Consider the following 17477-nt stretch of genomic DNA (forward strand, 5'->3'; position numbering starts at 1 on the left):
CAGGGTGGGTTTGTTTTAATCAAATAGGCAACCTCAGTTTAGATGGAACCACCCCCCCACCTGAGAAGTGTAATCCTGAGGGGGGTGGGGGGTTAGAGGGTTCAAGACGGATACAGTAGAGCTTATTTGCTCCCTGTGGTCATTTAAATCCTAAACACCATGAGAATGTGAGCACACCAAGATGTAAAGAAAACACAATCGCACTGCAGTATGCACTGTAGCTCAGTGAGACACAGTGCTGACCTATTTACCTACTTTAAAATACTACGCCTGTTCAATTAAAGGGGAAACAAAGTTTTTCAAAGAAATAAACTCTTAAGTAGTGTAGTTGATTATCATCAGTTCCTCTTAAAGAGTGCTCGGCAGGTTTTTAAGCAAGGTATAATGTACAGTCAGCCTAAAGTAAGGACCCCAATGTGGAGTCTTGTATCTCCAGCTGACTGTACAGTACATTAATCTGCTTATTACTTGCCTCCTACCAAAACAAATAAATGGGCTTGAAATGCTGATTTGTGTTAGATTATGTTATGTAAGAAGAAAGAGACCAAAGAGCCTTTCAAAATGGATGTGCGGCCATTATTCAGAAATATCAGACCACTGGATTGCCTGATTCACCAATCAGAAGTGAGTATTCCAGAGAGCTGTATATTAAGTAAGAGATAATGCACAGTAATAACTGTTTGTTACTGCAAAATAAACCCGACAGGATGATTAGGGGGTCTTGGATCAGCCTGAATTTTGCAAAAATAACCAGCTGACTGTACGTTATCCCAATTATTACACAGCTATTAACCAAATAAATAAATACATGGACATAACATATTGATTTGCATTGAAATTATGTAATTATGTGAAAAAAATATATATAAAATCGCTGAACAGCTGAAATCCACCTCCGGTTTGCATCTGAGTTCTGTTGGTGGTTATTCTGTGAAAATGACCGTCTCACTCCACATCATCCAGCCTATTACAAGACTACTTGCAAAATAAACAAATAAATGGAGGTAACACATTGATTTGCACTGAAATTATGTAATTAAGTGAGAAGAAAGAAATGCGCTGAGCAGCTGAAATCATCCTCCGTTTTGTGTCAGTTCTGTTGGTGTTTATTTTGTAATTTATAAACTTGCCAAATAAATGCACATGAAGCATTGAAATGAGTTGATATTATTGTATTAGCTAACTTGTAGAAATCGCATAGTGACCTGAGTAGTAGTAAAGAAGGCTTAGATACACGAATGAGTGGTCTGATTCGTGGATGTGCGGTTGTTACTGAGAAATACCAAAATGCTAGATGGTGCCATTAACCAATCTGAATAGAGTATTCCAGAGAGCCATGTAATAAGTGAAAACATTTAACCGTTACTGTTTAGGGTCCCAGAGACCCCAATGATGTACATGTAAAAATAAAGTAATTTTGAAATGAACCTCTTATTGTCCCCTCAAATTCTTTAAATTTGTTAATCTGACTTAAAACCCAACATGTAGACATTATTGGTACTTTATCCATCCATTGCATGCACTTTTCAGAAAATAAAAGAAATAAAACAAAAATCATTGTATTCGTTCATGTTTTATATCTTGAATCTTTGGGGTCCCAACTAGAAGCAATGTAATTTTCAAAGAGGATGTTTAAAGCACATTATCAAGTTGAATTATTATTTTTTTTTTTTTAATCAGTTCGCATAAGATTGCATTATTGTTATGTATGTTGAAGCATTAAAATGACCTTGTGGTCTCTCAAACATGAATGTTGATACTTTTGTGCGTAGTGACTCACGAATGAAGTCAAAGCAACAGTGCCAACTCCTGTGCTGAGCTCAAAGCCTGTCAGAGTAGATGAATCAGGATGTACGCTCACTCTTTTTAGGGAACATACAGTATGATTTTTCTTACGCACAAAGATTTACCACACAGCCTAAATGGAAGGGTGACTTCAGTGTGACATTTTGACTAGAGAATAATTTTAACTGCTAGAGGGCAGCATGATCTTGCAGTTGGATCCACCCGAAAAGGTTTGCGATTATCAAACTCAGTTATACTGCATTCTCAGCAGCATGTAGCCTTTCACCTGTAATAGTTGGAGTGCGTGAGGTCTTGTATGTGTGTGTGTTCAAGAGGATAATTCAGCAGTATTTGGGTCTCTCCTGGTTTTCTCTACCAGCCATAACAGATGTTCCCTGTCACGTTCATGCATGTGGCCAGATGTCGCTGTCATGATCACAGGTGTCAGTTCTTGATGCATGCGTATCGAGTGCCAACATTAATGAATTATGATTTCTGAATTTAGTTCAAATGCTGAGTTACAACCCACACAGACCTTGTTCACAAAGCAGTTTTGCATCACTTTTCCTTTCCATTGCCCCTTTAGGTCTCAGACAGGTCGGAATGGGGAATCTGATTAAGGTTCTCACCCGAGACATCGACAACAATGCAGGGAACTTTTTCCTGGACTTTGAAAGTAAGTCATGGTACTGCAATTTACACCTGGTACTAACATTAACTCAAATGCATCTCCTATCGCCACCTGTGATTGGATTTTGAGGGGAGGGTCTCTGAGACACACTACTGCATGTACAACTAATAATGCTTGTTAATAAAGCACAAAACATTTTAAATATAAAAAATAAATTGGTGTACCATTGCTCCAAAATAGACTTCTGGTATAAACGGTCAAATATCCCAGTACCACTAAGCATTCTAAGCTGATATCTCCTCTGCAGATGCCAAGCCCACAGAGGCTGAGAGGAGAGAATGGGAGGAGGTCAATAAAGTACTAACAGAGGCTGTGACCATACTACAGGACCTGCAGTCTTACAGTGGAGCAGGTGAAGCCATTAGGCAGGCAAGTACAGCATACTAATGCATTTCAGGCTCTTCAAAAGTAATAATCTGGCTAAACTTTATGTTGCTTTCTACTGTATGAAACTGACTCCTGGTATTATTTTAATTCAGGGTTCCCAGGGTTTCTGGTAATTTAAGGACATTTTATACTGTGTAGGTTCTGGGAGTCGATTCTGAAATGAATTGATTCTTTGACTCAGAGGCATGGGAATCTAGAGGGTCCACTCAGGAGAATCAATTTCATTCAGGGGTGTGACATGTTCGGACTGTGTTTATTTCCTTGATCACCAAGCTTCTACACATTCCAGAGTAGCCTTACAGCTCTAATTCAAAATACATTTTAAAAGGGATGAGAGCTAAATTATCATAATTACTCAACTGATCAATGCAACTAACAGTTCTGCAATTAAACAGCACTAAAATTGTGTTTACCAGGCCCGGAAAGTAATTAATTAATTCCTTCATAAAACTAATAAAATAAACTGGAAAAAAAAAGATTTGTGTTATTGAAAAAATAATAAAAAAAAAAAATAGGTAACAACAATTTCTGTAACAAAAGTAAATATATTTTAAGTTATGTGCTGGTCTAAATAATTTCATAAGCTAGGTACATTATTGCTCTTTAAAAAAGTCGTTATCCAGTAATCACAAACAAAAGTCATGGAAATTCCTTGGTCAAATAGAGGGGGATGCAGTTCATTTCTATTGCTACTAATATTATAAAGAGTGTTTCCTCCTCATTCAAATCCCCTACCATGTTTAAATCTGTGGATGTTGTCTCCTCAGGCCATACAGCATCCGAGTGACGAGCATGTGCAGGAAGGGGCGTGGGCCGCTGTGGTCCCACTGGTGGGCAAACTAAAGAAGTTTTATGAGTTCTCACTAAAATTGGGTAGGTTTCCTCTTTAAAATGCCTTTACCACAGACCACAAGCCTATAAATAATAACACATCTATTTTTGCCCAAAGACGCTGATGATAAATGAGTGAATATTTTTAATTAACTCTATCTGCTCTCCCAATAAATGTCCCTTTAGAAAGCTGGCTCTGCGTGAATGATTTCTCACAGGGATATATGGTCCACTGACCCACTTAAAAAATGTTGGTGTGTAGATTAGTAGTGGCTCTGAGCTGTGTAGCAGGCTTGTTTTGATTTTAATGTGATGAAGCCTGGTGAGATGGTTAGTAACATGAGTTATCATGAATCCTGACTCATCTGTATGATCAAAGACACATTATTGTACCACTCACATCAGCAGAGGGCTACAGTGATGTTATATAACCTTGCACAGGCATTACTAAACTGTTCTTACTCTTCCCTCAGCCCATTTTCAGCTTTTTTCCTTGTAAAACTATCTGAGCTTCCTTTAAACAAGATTAGGTTACTTGAGTCTAAATTGTGGAGCATATTAAGACTTGTTTTCAGAGAATGTATAGTTAAATCAAGTAAATTTTTCCTTCCCTACAGGCAAATTTTTTTTTCTTGCCCTTAAGGAATTAAATGAAAAATGTACCTACATTTTTTTTGTCATTATTTACTCACTCTCATGCGTTCCAAATCCCGAATGACTTCCTTATGCAGAACACAAATGATCTTTTAATTAATATTGTCTTCCTTGTTTTCAATACAATGGCAGTTGATAGTGCCTCACTTTAAAGTTTAAAAAGGACAATTTTTTCATAGTGCTCATGAATGTGCAATGGACTAAAAAATGACAAATTTCATGAGGTTCATATCGTGAAAGACATGGAATAGGTCACACGAATCACACAAATCACATTGTCGGTTTATTTTTATTTTTTTTATTAATGCACTATCAATTGCCATTGTATTGAAAAGACAGACCAGATAATTTTGTGTCCCTCATAATAAAGAAAAGCATATGCATTTGGAATAAATTGAGAGTGATTAAATTATGACAGAATTTTGTATTTTTGGGTGCACTATTCCATGTAGCTTAAAGCTAACTAAATTTAGTGAGGTTTATGCTCAAGACAAGAAAGAACTGCCAGTGTAACTGGTCCTGCCCGAAATGCTCCAAGGGGCGCGCTAACGAGGAGGCTAAAGGATACAACCTCTAACGTCAGTCACTAGTGCACCTCTTGAGGCCAGGGGAGTGAGGTTTACGTACACATACCGCACAGCTTTCACGTACCAGCTGGCTTCTGTTACACTCACCCCTAAACCTCACTCACATCCGGGTCACGGCACAACTGTAACAGGTCCTGCTTGACCAGCGAGGATGCGAACCGTCATCTTTGGCATGGGAAATGGCCACGCTAACGAGTAGGCTGAAGGCTACTGCTCCTAGCATCAGTTGATAGAGCGCATGTTGAGGCCAGGGGAGTGAACTTTACACAAACTGCACAGCTATTGGGGTAAGGAAAAAAAAAGATTTGCTGTATTACCTGAAAACAAGTCTTTTTAAATCAAACAGTTTTGCTTCTCAAGTAAATACATCTTGTTTTAAGGATGTTCAAATATTATTACTGGGAAACAAGGCAAAAATACTGATTAAGAAAAGTATATTTTGGCAGAACACGCAGGGTTTCTCAAAAATAAGCAAATATACTGTTTGGTTCCTTCCTCTTGCTGTGTTAGTAATAGTTGTTACTCAATTGTGTATGTGTTTTGTTTGCTCTTTCCATCTCAAATTACAGTCAGTTTGATCCTGCAATTACCATAGTTATACAAGTCATAACAATGAATATGTGAGCTGTAACAATAGAGTTGTGCATAATAAAGCTATTTTAATATGCATGTTTCTATACTAATTCAATGCGTGTTCTGAAGAAACAAGCTCTGAACAGAGTAACAGTGCATATAATTGGATTAGCACGCTCCTTGGGCAGGGCTAATGTCTTTGCAAAACACAATTCTAGTCATCTCCATTAAAACTGTGTACACACCCCAAATCTACTGTACTAATTCATTATCTAATTCATTATCCTCAAAATAAATACATTTCCTGGAACATATGATAGCGTTATACTAGACCCATAAGACACTAGAGATGATTTTTGTTGAATATTACAGTGGATTTTGAAAATGTAGCATCATTTGGAAAATTATACTATTACGGTACATATAACTGATGTATTATCCAATAAAATTCAAAGAACTGTTAGTGTAACAGCAACAGGAAGAGCCATATAAACATATTAGTTCTGCTAGTCATACTCTTGTTCTCTCAGAAACATGCAGTGTCTTATAATCTTGTAGGACTCCTAGTGTCTGATGTGCTCTATGATTTAGATAAAATATATAAGATTGCTTTCACTTTTTTCACCTGTTTTGCAAGTCTGTGGGTTAGATTGATTCAAATGGAGAGCCTGATGTTGAGAAATAGGTCATGACCTAATTATACATGACACGTCCTTTATCACACATAAACACCAGCCAGTGGCAGCGCTCTCTGGAGGAGAGGCTCTGGTGAGACATCAAAGGGTCAGCCTGACCTAACATCTCTCTGTCGAACACACACATCTGTGTTTCAATGCCAGAGACTTGATCACATGGTAAAAAATGCATCCACAAATTTCTTAAGCCTCCGGCTGTTTTTAAGCATGTTTTAGTCAAAAATACTGCTCCCTTAACCACCAGCCCAGTATTTTCCTTTTTTATACCTCTTTCCATCAGAATAGTCTGGGCTATCTATTGATTGAAATACTTTATCATCATTAATCTCAGTTTATTCATAGTTAACGTATTCAGTTCCTTTTCTTAAGGAAAGAAAACTAAATAATTGGCCATTGTGTAATTCTTAGGTTCTGTTTTGTGTGGATGATACATATCATGGGGGTAAATGTATGCAACAATGCTCTTGACTCATCTCACTTACAGAAAAAAACAACAGATTTTTGTCAAACTGCATTAAAACGTATTTGAAACGCAAACACAGAACCACTGCAAATTTCAGTAATTCAGAACACTATATGGATGTAATCTTGCAAGTGTAATTACCCTATAGTATTTGTTAGGATTTACATATTATTATTATTATTATTATTATTATTATTATCATTATTACAGTATTCTTCTTTTTCTGCCCTAAAGTATCTGGGCATCAGAGACCATAAGTCGTAGAGATCCCAAACTTGGCAGGGTGGTTCCAAATGTGCACCGCTACTCAGGCATACATGTACAACTCCATACGACTCTAGGTAGCTCTATAATAAGTTATTTTGCATTTATGCTAATAACTCTGGTACCGTAAGGGCTAGAATCAAAATTACTTTTTCAAACTCCTCCTAGGCCGTTTGTCTGATTTGCATGAAAATTGTATACATCATCTACAGACCCTTCTGACAATTATTATTTATTTTTTTATTATTGTTTTCTTACAATATAATCACAACTTTACATCCCTTTGGTGGTTACAAATTAGCATGAGGATGACATAAAAGATATCTATGACAACAGCAAATTACATGACCAGACCCAATGGGCATTTAAGCAGCAGTGATGCACAAAAACAAGCAAGAATTTAACCCAACATATTAATGATTGGCTCCCATATGCGCTTTCTTTAACATTGCAAAGCAAATTCTTTCTAAATGCAAAGTCTTTCCCAGCTCCATAACCCACATATCAAAAGTTGGTACTGCTTTAGACTTCCAGTGTTGTAAAATAAGTCGTCTTGCAAGTAATGTACTGAGACACACAGTTTGTACCTCATACTTGTTCAGTTCCATCTCTGGCACTAAAACACCAAACTGCAATAATGGGTCAGCCTTTATGACTCTATTGTATACCCTTTAAAGATGACCAAATAGCAGGTTCCAGAAGGTGTTGATCTTCTGACAAGTCACGAACGGATAAATGTCCCCTCTACAATATACATTTTCAGACATAAGGGTGAGATCTCTGGGTAAAATTTAGACAATGTAACTTGGGAAAAATGTCTATGAACAACTTTTAATTGGATCAAACCCAGTCGAACATTCACTAAGCTACCATGTATATTCCCAATACATGATTCCATACCTCCTCAGAAATCTCCATACCCAATTCCACCTCCCAGGCGTGCTTACATGGATCTGAGGACGCTGAGCTCAATTCCTAAAGTAGGCTGTATACTATAGACACTTTACCCTTCTCATAAGGCTTTAAAGCTGCCAGATTGTCCAGTACTGTATGCTGAGGCTTCAGCTCATATTGTAAATCATGTGTTCTCAAAAAATGCCTCAACTGTAGGTAATGAAAGAAACGAGAGGCTGGTAATATAAAACTTGTTGTAATTGCAAGAAGGATATCAAACGGTCATCAATATATAGGTCTCTCGGCTGGTTGAATCGGTTAGTGCTGGTTGAAAGGCATGATTCCAACAGATAGGACTATATATCTAAATGCATTTTCGATTATATTCATCACTTGTTTCCATATTATCAACAAATTATGAATGACTGGATTATAATCGTACAGAGATTTCTTCTAACTACTAAGACATAAACTGAACAAGTTTCACACTGAAGTACTGCAGTGCATCCCCTCCTCATGGACTGCACCAGATTTGCCAGTTCTTGCTGTGTATGATGAAATCAAGCACAGAACGAGCAGTATGGCTGGTGGCATTGTCATGTTGGAGGGTCATGTCAGGATAACCCTGCCAGAAGGGTATCACATGAGGGAGGAGGATGTGTTCCTTGTAACGCACAGCGTTGAGTTAGCCTGCAATGACAACAAGCTCAGTCCGATGATGATGTGGCACACCTCCCCAGACCATGACGGACCCTCCACCTCCAAATCGATCCCTCTCCAGAGAACAGTGATGTAACGCTCATTCCTTCAATGATAAATGCCATCACCCCTGGTTAGACAAAACCGCGACTCATCAGTGACGAGCACTTTTTGCCAGTCCTGTCTGGTCCAGCAAAGGTGGGTTTGTGCACATAGGCGACATTGTTGCCGGTGATGTCTGGTAAGGATCTGCCTTACAACAGGCCCACAAGCCATCATTCCAGCCTCTCTCAGTCTATTGCGGACTATCAGAGCACTGATGGATGGTTGTGCGTTCCTGGTGTAACTCGGGCATTTGTTGTTGCCATCCTGTACCTGTCCCGCAGGTGTGATATTCAGATGTACTGATCCTGTGCAGGAGTTTTTACACGTGGTTTCCCACTGCAAGGATGATCAGCTGTCCTTCCTGTCTCCCTGTAGCAGGTGTCTCACAGCCTCATGCCTAAGGCACGTTCACGCAGATGAGCAGGGACCCTGGGCATCTTTCTTTTGGTGTTTTTCAGAGTCAGTAGAAAGGTCTCTTTAGTGTCCTTTATAACTGTGATCTTAATTGCCTACCGTCGGAGTCTTAACGAGCATTCCACAGGTGCATGTTCATTAATTGTTTATGGTTCATTGAACAAGCATGGAAAACATTGTTTAAAACCTTTACAATAAAGATCTGTAAAGCTATTTGGATTTTTTTTTAAATTATCTTTAAAATACAGTGTCCTGAAAAAGGGACACTTCTTTTTTCACTGAGTTTATAATTTAAACTCTGGAATTTAAACTCTTTACTGAGATGTTTTCTGGTTATCTGAGTTTTTGAACAAATGTTCAACTTTCAACGATTCCATTCAGCTTCCATTCATTTCTTTAATATAGCAGTGATGAAGTCTTACTATTAAAGGCCTTGGATGCTGTCCCTCTGCAGGCTTAGGTGCCAGGGTTCGATGGGCGCGATCAACCACCACGAGTGACTTGAAATGTTCTGCTCCAAGCAGAGTTTGGATCAGTTCCTCCACAAACTCAGTATGTCTCCCTTTTGAGCCCTCTGGGATCCCCAGTATTCTGATGTTTTGATGCCTGCTGCTCGATTCCAAATCTTCCAGCTTCTTTTGTTGCTTATCCACAATGACTTGCAGGAGTGCACACCTGTTTTCCAGGGCTGCCGTCTTTTCCTAATGTTTATGCCTAATCACCACCTCCTCTATTTCACGTACTTTCCTGCTGATTGTATCTAGCGAGTCATGCATGGCTTGCCTAGAGGTAGCGATACATAGGGTTCTACCATGGGGCGCTACAACTAAAAACATTAATAACTCTGAAGCCATTTGGTCGACTAAGTTCAAATTAAATATTCACCTTCTCTGGTCAATTTGACAAATCAACAAAAAATGGGTGACAGCAGCCAATCAAATTTCAGCACTACTAACTTGAGTTGTTAATGGCCAATGGTAATGAAACTTATTACATACAGGAAGGGTCTCCACAGGAAGATGTATTCCAATTTTGTGAGAATTGGTCACACAGTAGCGCTATGATAAGCTAATTTGCGCTTTTGCTAATACCTCCCTAACCGTATTGGCTAGAATAATTTTTCTTACCTTCTCCAAATCCTTCAATGCACCCACATCATATGGTCACATGGATTTCCATTTCCGCATGAAAACTTTTCAACCAGCTTGATTTTTATGAAAATCCTACTTTTTCGAACTCGTCCTCGATTCACACAAAAGTTTGTATACATCATCTACAGACCCTCTTGACCAAAAGATATCAAAATAATTTTGATATGTCAAATCATTCTGAAGATATAATCGAATACATTTTTTGGGTTTGGCCTATAATTACTACTTGGCCTGTATCTTGTGATTTGAAAAAATCAAACTTAACAAAACTTAAAACACATGGACAAGAGAACATTCTGAAGTCACATGCAGCATTTCATAAATGTTTGATACTAGGGGGTGCTATAACTTAACCACAGTTCCACAAATCTATTTTTCTGAAGGCAGTTAGGGTAAGGGTTTAAGTTAGGGTTAGGGTTCCACATGATCTTACCTGTCAATATTTTTTCTTTTTTTTGTTGTAATTTTTCCTAATGTGCTTGGTCACTGTCGATTGCCACTTGCTACTATATTTTAAGATGTTTTTGCCAATAGCCTGGAGTTTTCATTTCTATGAATGACAGTTGCGCCGAGCTTCGATGAGAATAAAATGTCACTTTACAAAGAATGCAAATTACATTCATTTTGTTAAACATACTTTCTGGGTTTGATTTATAAATAAATTACCCATAAAGTAGGTTTCTCCATCATTACTGATAAATGGGTGCTCTGCTAGTATCGTTAAACAAATCTAAAGGAATATTCCAGAATCAATGCAAGTTAAGCTCCATCGACAGCATTTGCGGTATAATGTTGATTGCCACAAAAACGTATTTAGACTCGTCCCTCCTTTTCTCCTTTTTTTTTTTTTTTAAAGTGAGGCATTTAAAAAGTGAATGGGGCCAATTCTTTGGAGTGTTTAAAGGCAGAAACTTGAAGTTTATAATTTAACAAAAACACAAATTCTTCTGTTAAAACTCATGAACTGTATTATTTGAGCTGTAAAGTTGTGTACCGGTATATCATTTTTATGGTCTGTATAGGGTTTAAAGCCTTATGAAAATTGTAAAATGGGCTATAACTTAAAACAGATAAGGTTAGTGAGCGATTTTATATCACTAAAATCATGTCAACATGCATATTGTTTACATCTTGAGGCTATAATTTGTAAACAGTTTGTATTTTAACATTTACAGATTGGCCCCATTCCCTTCCATTGTAAATGCCTCAATGTAACCCAAATTTAAAAGGTGTGACGAGTCGAAATAAATTTTCTGGTAATCAATCAAGCTGCAAATGCTGTCGAATGAGCTTAACTTGTAGGGGGTGTGCAGCGAGACCATTATCTGAAGCTGTATTTGGATAGAACCTGTTGTGGGTCTGGTTTAAACTGGAAGTGCATCAATACTAATTTTAAAAAGTAACTCTCTTACATTTGTAGATTCTGTATTTAAAATATGCCTCGGATAGGCCTATTTAAATATTAGTATTATTATTATTATTATTAAAGCTACACTATGTAACTTTTGGCCCTCTAGCGTTTGAAGCATAGAACTGCAAGTTATTTGCGGAGGCACACAGTTTTGTTAATTATTTGAGTCAGACTTTGGCTCTGCTCTTCTGCACAGATGAATCACATGGTTTGAATACCACCGGTGTAAGCATGGTTACAGGTCATCAGATCATCTTATCAGAGTGAATGTTACTAACAACAGCAAAACTCACCCCCTACCCTCAAAAAATGTATACAAAATTAATAACGAAAGGAAGTAAAAGATGGATATTCGAAAAATATATTATAGCAGATAAGTAGCACATCTTCCACTGTTGTTTTGACTGGTTTAAAGCAATTGTTTTAAAATGAATAGCGTTACAAAAGTTTAGACTTAAAGATTGCTAGTCATATCAGATGAAGTCAAAAAGTGGAAACTGCAAACGGTGGAGTATATTATAACTTAGATAACAGGCAAATAGACCAAGATAGTGACTGATTTAAAGATTGGCATGAAGTTATTTTTTCCCCATTGTCCTTCCTCGAAAATGTATTGAAAGCACTTCGATAACACAATCCATAATAAAATGCCCCATTTGAGTGGCTAACGCTATCTCCCGAACTACCACGCTAAGAGATGGTCCATTAAAACGGTTCAGACCTGTCTTTTAATTTCATCGGTCCAGTAAAATATCTTGTTGAGCGAGAAAAACTCGGTTTTAAGACCTTTCTCGGAGTTGTCACCTCCTATGAAAAAAATTTGTTTCGTGTTTTATTACGGGCCCTGTCGCGTTCCCTTTTTGCTTGCAGACTCGGTTCAAGGTTTCTTTATTTTGAAAACGGGTGATTCCCCAGAGTGTTGCCTTTTTGAATCGTCCATGGTCAATGATGCTCATGTGTTGTGGCCAGTATTGGGTGTAATGCATTACTAAGTTAAATTACGTTTTCATTGAAAAAGAAAAGTGATTTCTCTTAATATTTCAGTTATTTAATTACAGCTACTTCTGATGTAATTGCGTTAAATACTGTACAGACTATAGAGCAATTCTATATAAAACAATAGTGAATTTACAAGAGAAATTTAACGTCTAATGTTAAAATATATGTTTTCTAATTTAATGCTGTCCCCATAAATTCTTTGGCCAGTTCATGAATAATTTATTTGATTTTATATGATTTATTTAAAAGAATTATAAAAACAGCTTCATGTCTATCCTTGTATTTCTCATCTGGTTGAGGTTGATAAGGGTTTTAGAAAGTAATTAATAATAAGTAATGCAATTACTTTTCAGACAGATTAATTATACAGTAATCATTTTACACTGTAGAAAATGTAATTAGTAGTTAGTCATTAATACATTTTTTAGAGTAACTTATTCAACATTGGTTGTGGCTTCAATCTGTCAGCTTCAAACTACCACAATGCCTATCACCGCACATATACATGCACTGTTGTAGCTAGCTGGACCTTCTTTCCTCTATTTACGGACATGACGTAAACATGCACAGATGGTATGCAAGAAGTATGCAATTTCCCACCAAATCTGTCTCAAAAGCTCTAAAATATAAATCATTATTGTAGGCTTACTATAGTGAATTGTGGTAAGGCAAATTCATGGTTTGGAAGACAAAATGTCGGCGTACTTGCTCATTAATTAAATGTTGTTTATTCTAACAAAAACATATTACATAGTGTAGCTTTAATATTGCTAGCAACAATAATAATTATTATTATGCTGCAATATTATGCTAATATTGGCTTCACAGACTCATCATTGTCATTTTGGATGTTTATTTAAAAAATTATTATTATTATCATAATTTTTTATTTAATTATATTATTGATATATTCTTTATTTTTTCTTACCAGGTGAAGCTGAATATGTAGTCTACGTTAAGTGTGGAAAATGCAAATGTGGTTTCTCTTTGTATTTCTGACATTAATAATAATAATAATAATAATAATAATAATCTGCTGAAACAGAACTTTTGTTTATGTCTGTGCGTGTATAACAGTGTTATTCTGGAGGCACAACGTGTCAAGCAATTTTGCAGCGATTAGTAAATACAAACATTAAAAGAAATTAGAATAAATTAATACAGCCTCCTGAAAGCACTGTAAATCTACAGTATATCAGAAAGTTTTATGATACACTCGAGGCTTATTTTGCTCGTGCATATTTTAACAATGTGCAGAATATAATTAGTTAGTTAAATTACATGTGCAGAGTTAGCGAAATGTAGAAGAATAAATAGCAAGAGCAATCATCTATATATTTCTAGAAGAGAAAAGTGGGGAAATAATTTGCATGTTTTATTTCTCCACAATCTTCCATGTGCAGGACTATTCTGAATAGATTTTCACTCAATTAAGTATTTAAACCTCTATAGAGCATTTAACCTTTTTGGGAATCGAGGCTTATCCATGTACAGTAGTTTCCTTAATTGGTGATGTGGATGTAAATATTGTCAGCTCTAAAAGACGGGCAGACGAGCTTCTGCAGGTGGTTTATGAATCCTGTGTGAACTGTGTGAAACATTTGATTTTAATGTGTTAATAGATATTTGAAGAAGTGGAAAATGTGTGTGATATAGTATCTTAGTTAGTGTTACTCATAACAAACTCAGATTTCTAAGGCTTGCACAATAAACAGAGACAGCAAATAGAATCAAGTCTGCGGCCATCTGATTTGAACTTGAAATCACCGTACGCATTTTCATTCAAAAGGTTTACACTGCAGTAGCCTGATATTGGCTTCACAGACTCATCATTGTCATTTTGGATGTTTATTTAAAAAATCACTTTACACCTGTGCTCATTGGCTGATCAGTCTTAATATTTCAGATGAATTTGATATTCGTTTTGAAGTTATTATTCATGCCTTTCCAAATTAGGTATTCGGCTTTGGGCACATTCCTACTAACTAATGTATTAAACTGGAATATTCCTTAAATTAATGTTATGTGTTAATGAGTAGTTGAAAATTCAGTCATTATTTACTCACCCTCATGCTGTTCAAAACCTGTATGGCTTTCTTTCTTTCAGAAAACACAAAAAGTATTGCAGAATGATAGGCTCAGTCACCATTCACTTACATTGGAAAAAAATTCAGTGAAAGTAAATGGTGTCTGTGGTCAACCATACACATTTTGCTTAACACTTATTTTGTGCTACACAGAAGAAAAAAAGCCATACAGGTTGGAAACAACACAAGGGTGAGTAAATAATGACATAATTTTTGGGTGAGCCATGCCTTTATCAGCATTACAAGTTCTTTCTCTCAATCTTCCTTTTCTGTGTTTGTTGTAGAGGATTCTCTGCAAGGCTTGTTGGAGTTCCTCACCAGCTCACGCTGCAGTCCCACTCAGCATCTGGAGCAGGAGCAGGCTCTGGCACGGCAGTTTGCTGAGATTTTACATTTCACACTGCGCTTCGATGAGCTAAAGGTAATTAGGCATCCTCCGGTCCCACCATGCCTATCAAACCCACTCTGCACAGTCCAATCCCTCTTGAAATCATCTCCTCCTAATCTGCTTCATATGCACTGCAGGACTGAAAGCTTCAAGTCCAGAATGAGCACAGAAAGACAGGGAGAAAAAGAGAGAGAAGATGGTGAGGTAGCAAAGACAGAAAGTGAGCATGATGAATAGAGAGTCAGTGTGAATTGTTGAGCAGGAGCAGCAAGAGGCAGATAAAGCACACCAGTTAAGTCAAAAGCAAGCATGGGAGTATGAAGCAGAAACTAGAAGATAAGAGGAAATGAGGAAAACATTTCAGTGGAGAGGGAGCTACAGTATATAAAAACACTATGCTATTTTCCAATAATTAGCATGCACAAATAATGGTTAAAATAGTCTATTTTTAATTTCACTAGGCTATTTTTATTGATTATTTTCAGTATTGAATGAATTATAAGTATACAGTATTTATAATTAACATTGGCATTGTCCACCATCTTTTTATTGAGATTTTCACAATGCATTATGTAATTGCTTTCTTTGTGAAGGATACATTTACATTTACATTTATGCATTTGGCAGACGCTTTTATCCAAAGCGACTTACAGAGCCATTATTACAGGAACAATCCGCCCGGAGCAACCTGGAGTTAAGTGCCTTGCTCAAGGACACAGTGGTGGTGGCTGTGGGGATCGAGCCAGCGACCTTCTGATTACCAGTTATGTGCTTTAGACCACTACACCACCACCACTTCAAGATACATGCCACGTTGCCATAAAATCTGGTCAAAACCAAGTATCTTAGGAGGAGAGTCAGGAGCATTAAAATACTGCCTTCCTAGGCAGCTCACTAGGTTTTGGAACAGAGCTCTCACCTTTATTCTATGGTGAAGCTGCTTCATGCATCACTTGTGGACCACAGAAATGTCTAGGTTATGTATGTAACCTCCGTTCCCTGATGGAGGGAAAGAGACGTTGTGTCCTCCCGGCCACGTCGTTGAGCCGAGCCACTGTGGCGGCCGGACCATTTCCGGCTAATCAAGCCTCCCGAGAGGGATAAAGGTCGACTGCAGAGGATCGTGCGGGAGAGAGAGATCGTTAACGGACATGTCCGTCATATGTTGTGTTTGTCTTTTGTTTAAGTTGGTAAATGGAGGTAAAGTGGCGAAATACGTCACATGGACCACTCAGGTCACATGTGGAAAAAATGGCGCGGTGGTAGATCCAGCCTCAAGGAGGGTGGAGTTGCTGCAGCATGGCGACCAGAGGGCAGCTGGAACTGCCTAAGGGAGACGCGTGTCCACTCGCAAGGTACCGCGGAAAATGCACACAGGAGGAGTCCACGCAGGAGTCCTGACATGTGGAGCACCTATTCCAGTACAGGGTAGATTTGAGTACCCGCAGTGGATTGGGTCAGCGAATTTCTCCGCCGAATTGCAAACCCATAGGGCTAGGGAGGATTCATCCAGGGATCCGATTACACGGAATCTCCTGGGAAAGAAAGTGCACAGTTTTACCTCAACCGAGGGAAAGGCCGCTAGGTGCAAGCGATCCACCCGGCCAGTCCGTCAGCGTGTTACCGAGTTCTACCGGCTCGGACCTGAGAAAACAGGTGACGATACTGACTCAACCCTGAGATTGTAAAATCTCGCATTAAGTGTTGCCCAACCCGCTGCTCTACATATGTCTGCCAGGGAGGTGCCTCTGGCCAGTGCCCACGAGGATGCAACACTCCTTGTTGAGTGTGATTGGACCCGCGCGTGCGAGGGAGGGAGGGAGGGAGGGGGTGCACGGCCTGTGTGTGATAGGCCAATGATAGGCCAGTGGGAAAGCCTCTGTTTGGGGACAGCGTTCCCTTTCCGCTGCGTTGTCATGACAGCGCGTCCGCTACCACATTGAGGTCTCCGGGGATGTGAGTGGCGCGCAGCGACTTGAGTTGGCTCCAAAGGAGGAGGTGACGGGGAGTCGCGACATGTGGCGGGAGTGTATGCCGCGATTTATGTACGCTACCGCGGTGGTGCTGTCTGACCTGACTAGGACATTTTTGTCTCGAACTAACGGGAGAAATACAGATGCTCTCAGAGTGAGAACATGAACCATCCACAAACGCTGCCTTGGTGTGATCGCAACCCAGACACATGAGACAACGCCTGTGGTCATCTGAAGCGGAGAGCACTCTACCGCATCCAGGAACTACACAGGAGCGGAAGGGCATCTTTACAAAGACGCGTCCTGAAAAGGCCAGCTGCGTATTGCTCTTTTAGAGGAAAAAATTTCTTTCAGAGAAAATCACTCTTTTATAAAACCTTTTAGTTTTGTGCTGTTGAAGCGCCCAGGGGCAAACTGCACTGCCGT

The 17477-nt window shown here is 38.5% G+C and overlaps 1 protein-coding gene across 1 annotated transcript in view; it reads left to right on the forward strand.

Annotated features, from left to right (window-relative positions):
* LOC127645332 (CYFIP-related Rac1 interactor B-like) overlaps positions 1-17477 on the forward strand; it is a 44521-nt gene that overhangs the window by 21157 nt on the left and 5887 nt on the right. The window contains exons 2-5 of the mRNA XM_052128914.1: positions 2372-2461; positions 2724-2845; positions 3631-3736; positions 14975-15111. Of these exons, the coding sequence (XP_051984874.1) occupies positions 2389-2461; positions 2724-2845; positions 3631-3736; positions 14975-15111 (438 nt within the window). The 5' untranslated portion in view covers positions 2372-2388. The remainder of the gene's footprint in view (positions 1-2371; positions 2462-2723; positions 2846-3630; positions 3737-14974; positions 15112-17477) is intronic.

The sequence above is a fragment of the Xyrauchen texanus genome, chromosome 6, assembly GCF_025860055.1.
Source record: "Xyrauchen texanus isolate HMW12.3.18 chromosome 6, RBS_HiC_50CHRs, whole genome shotgun sequence".
Lineage (NCBI taxonomy): Eukaryota > Metazoa > Chordata > Actinopteri > Cypriniformes > Catostomidae > Xyrauchen > Xyrauchen texanus.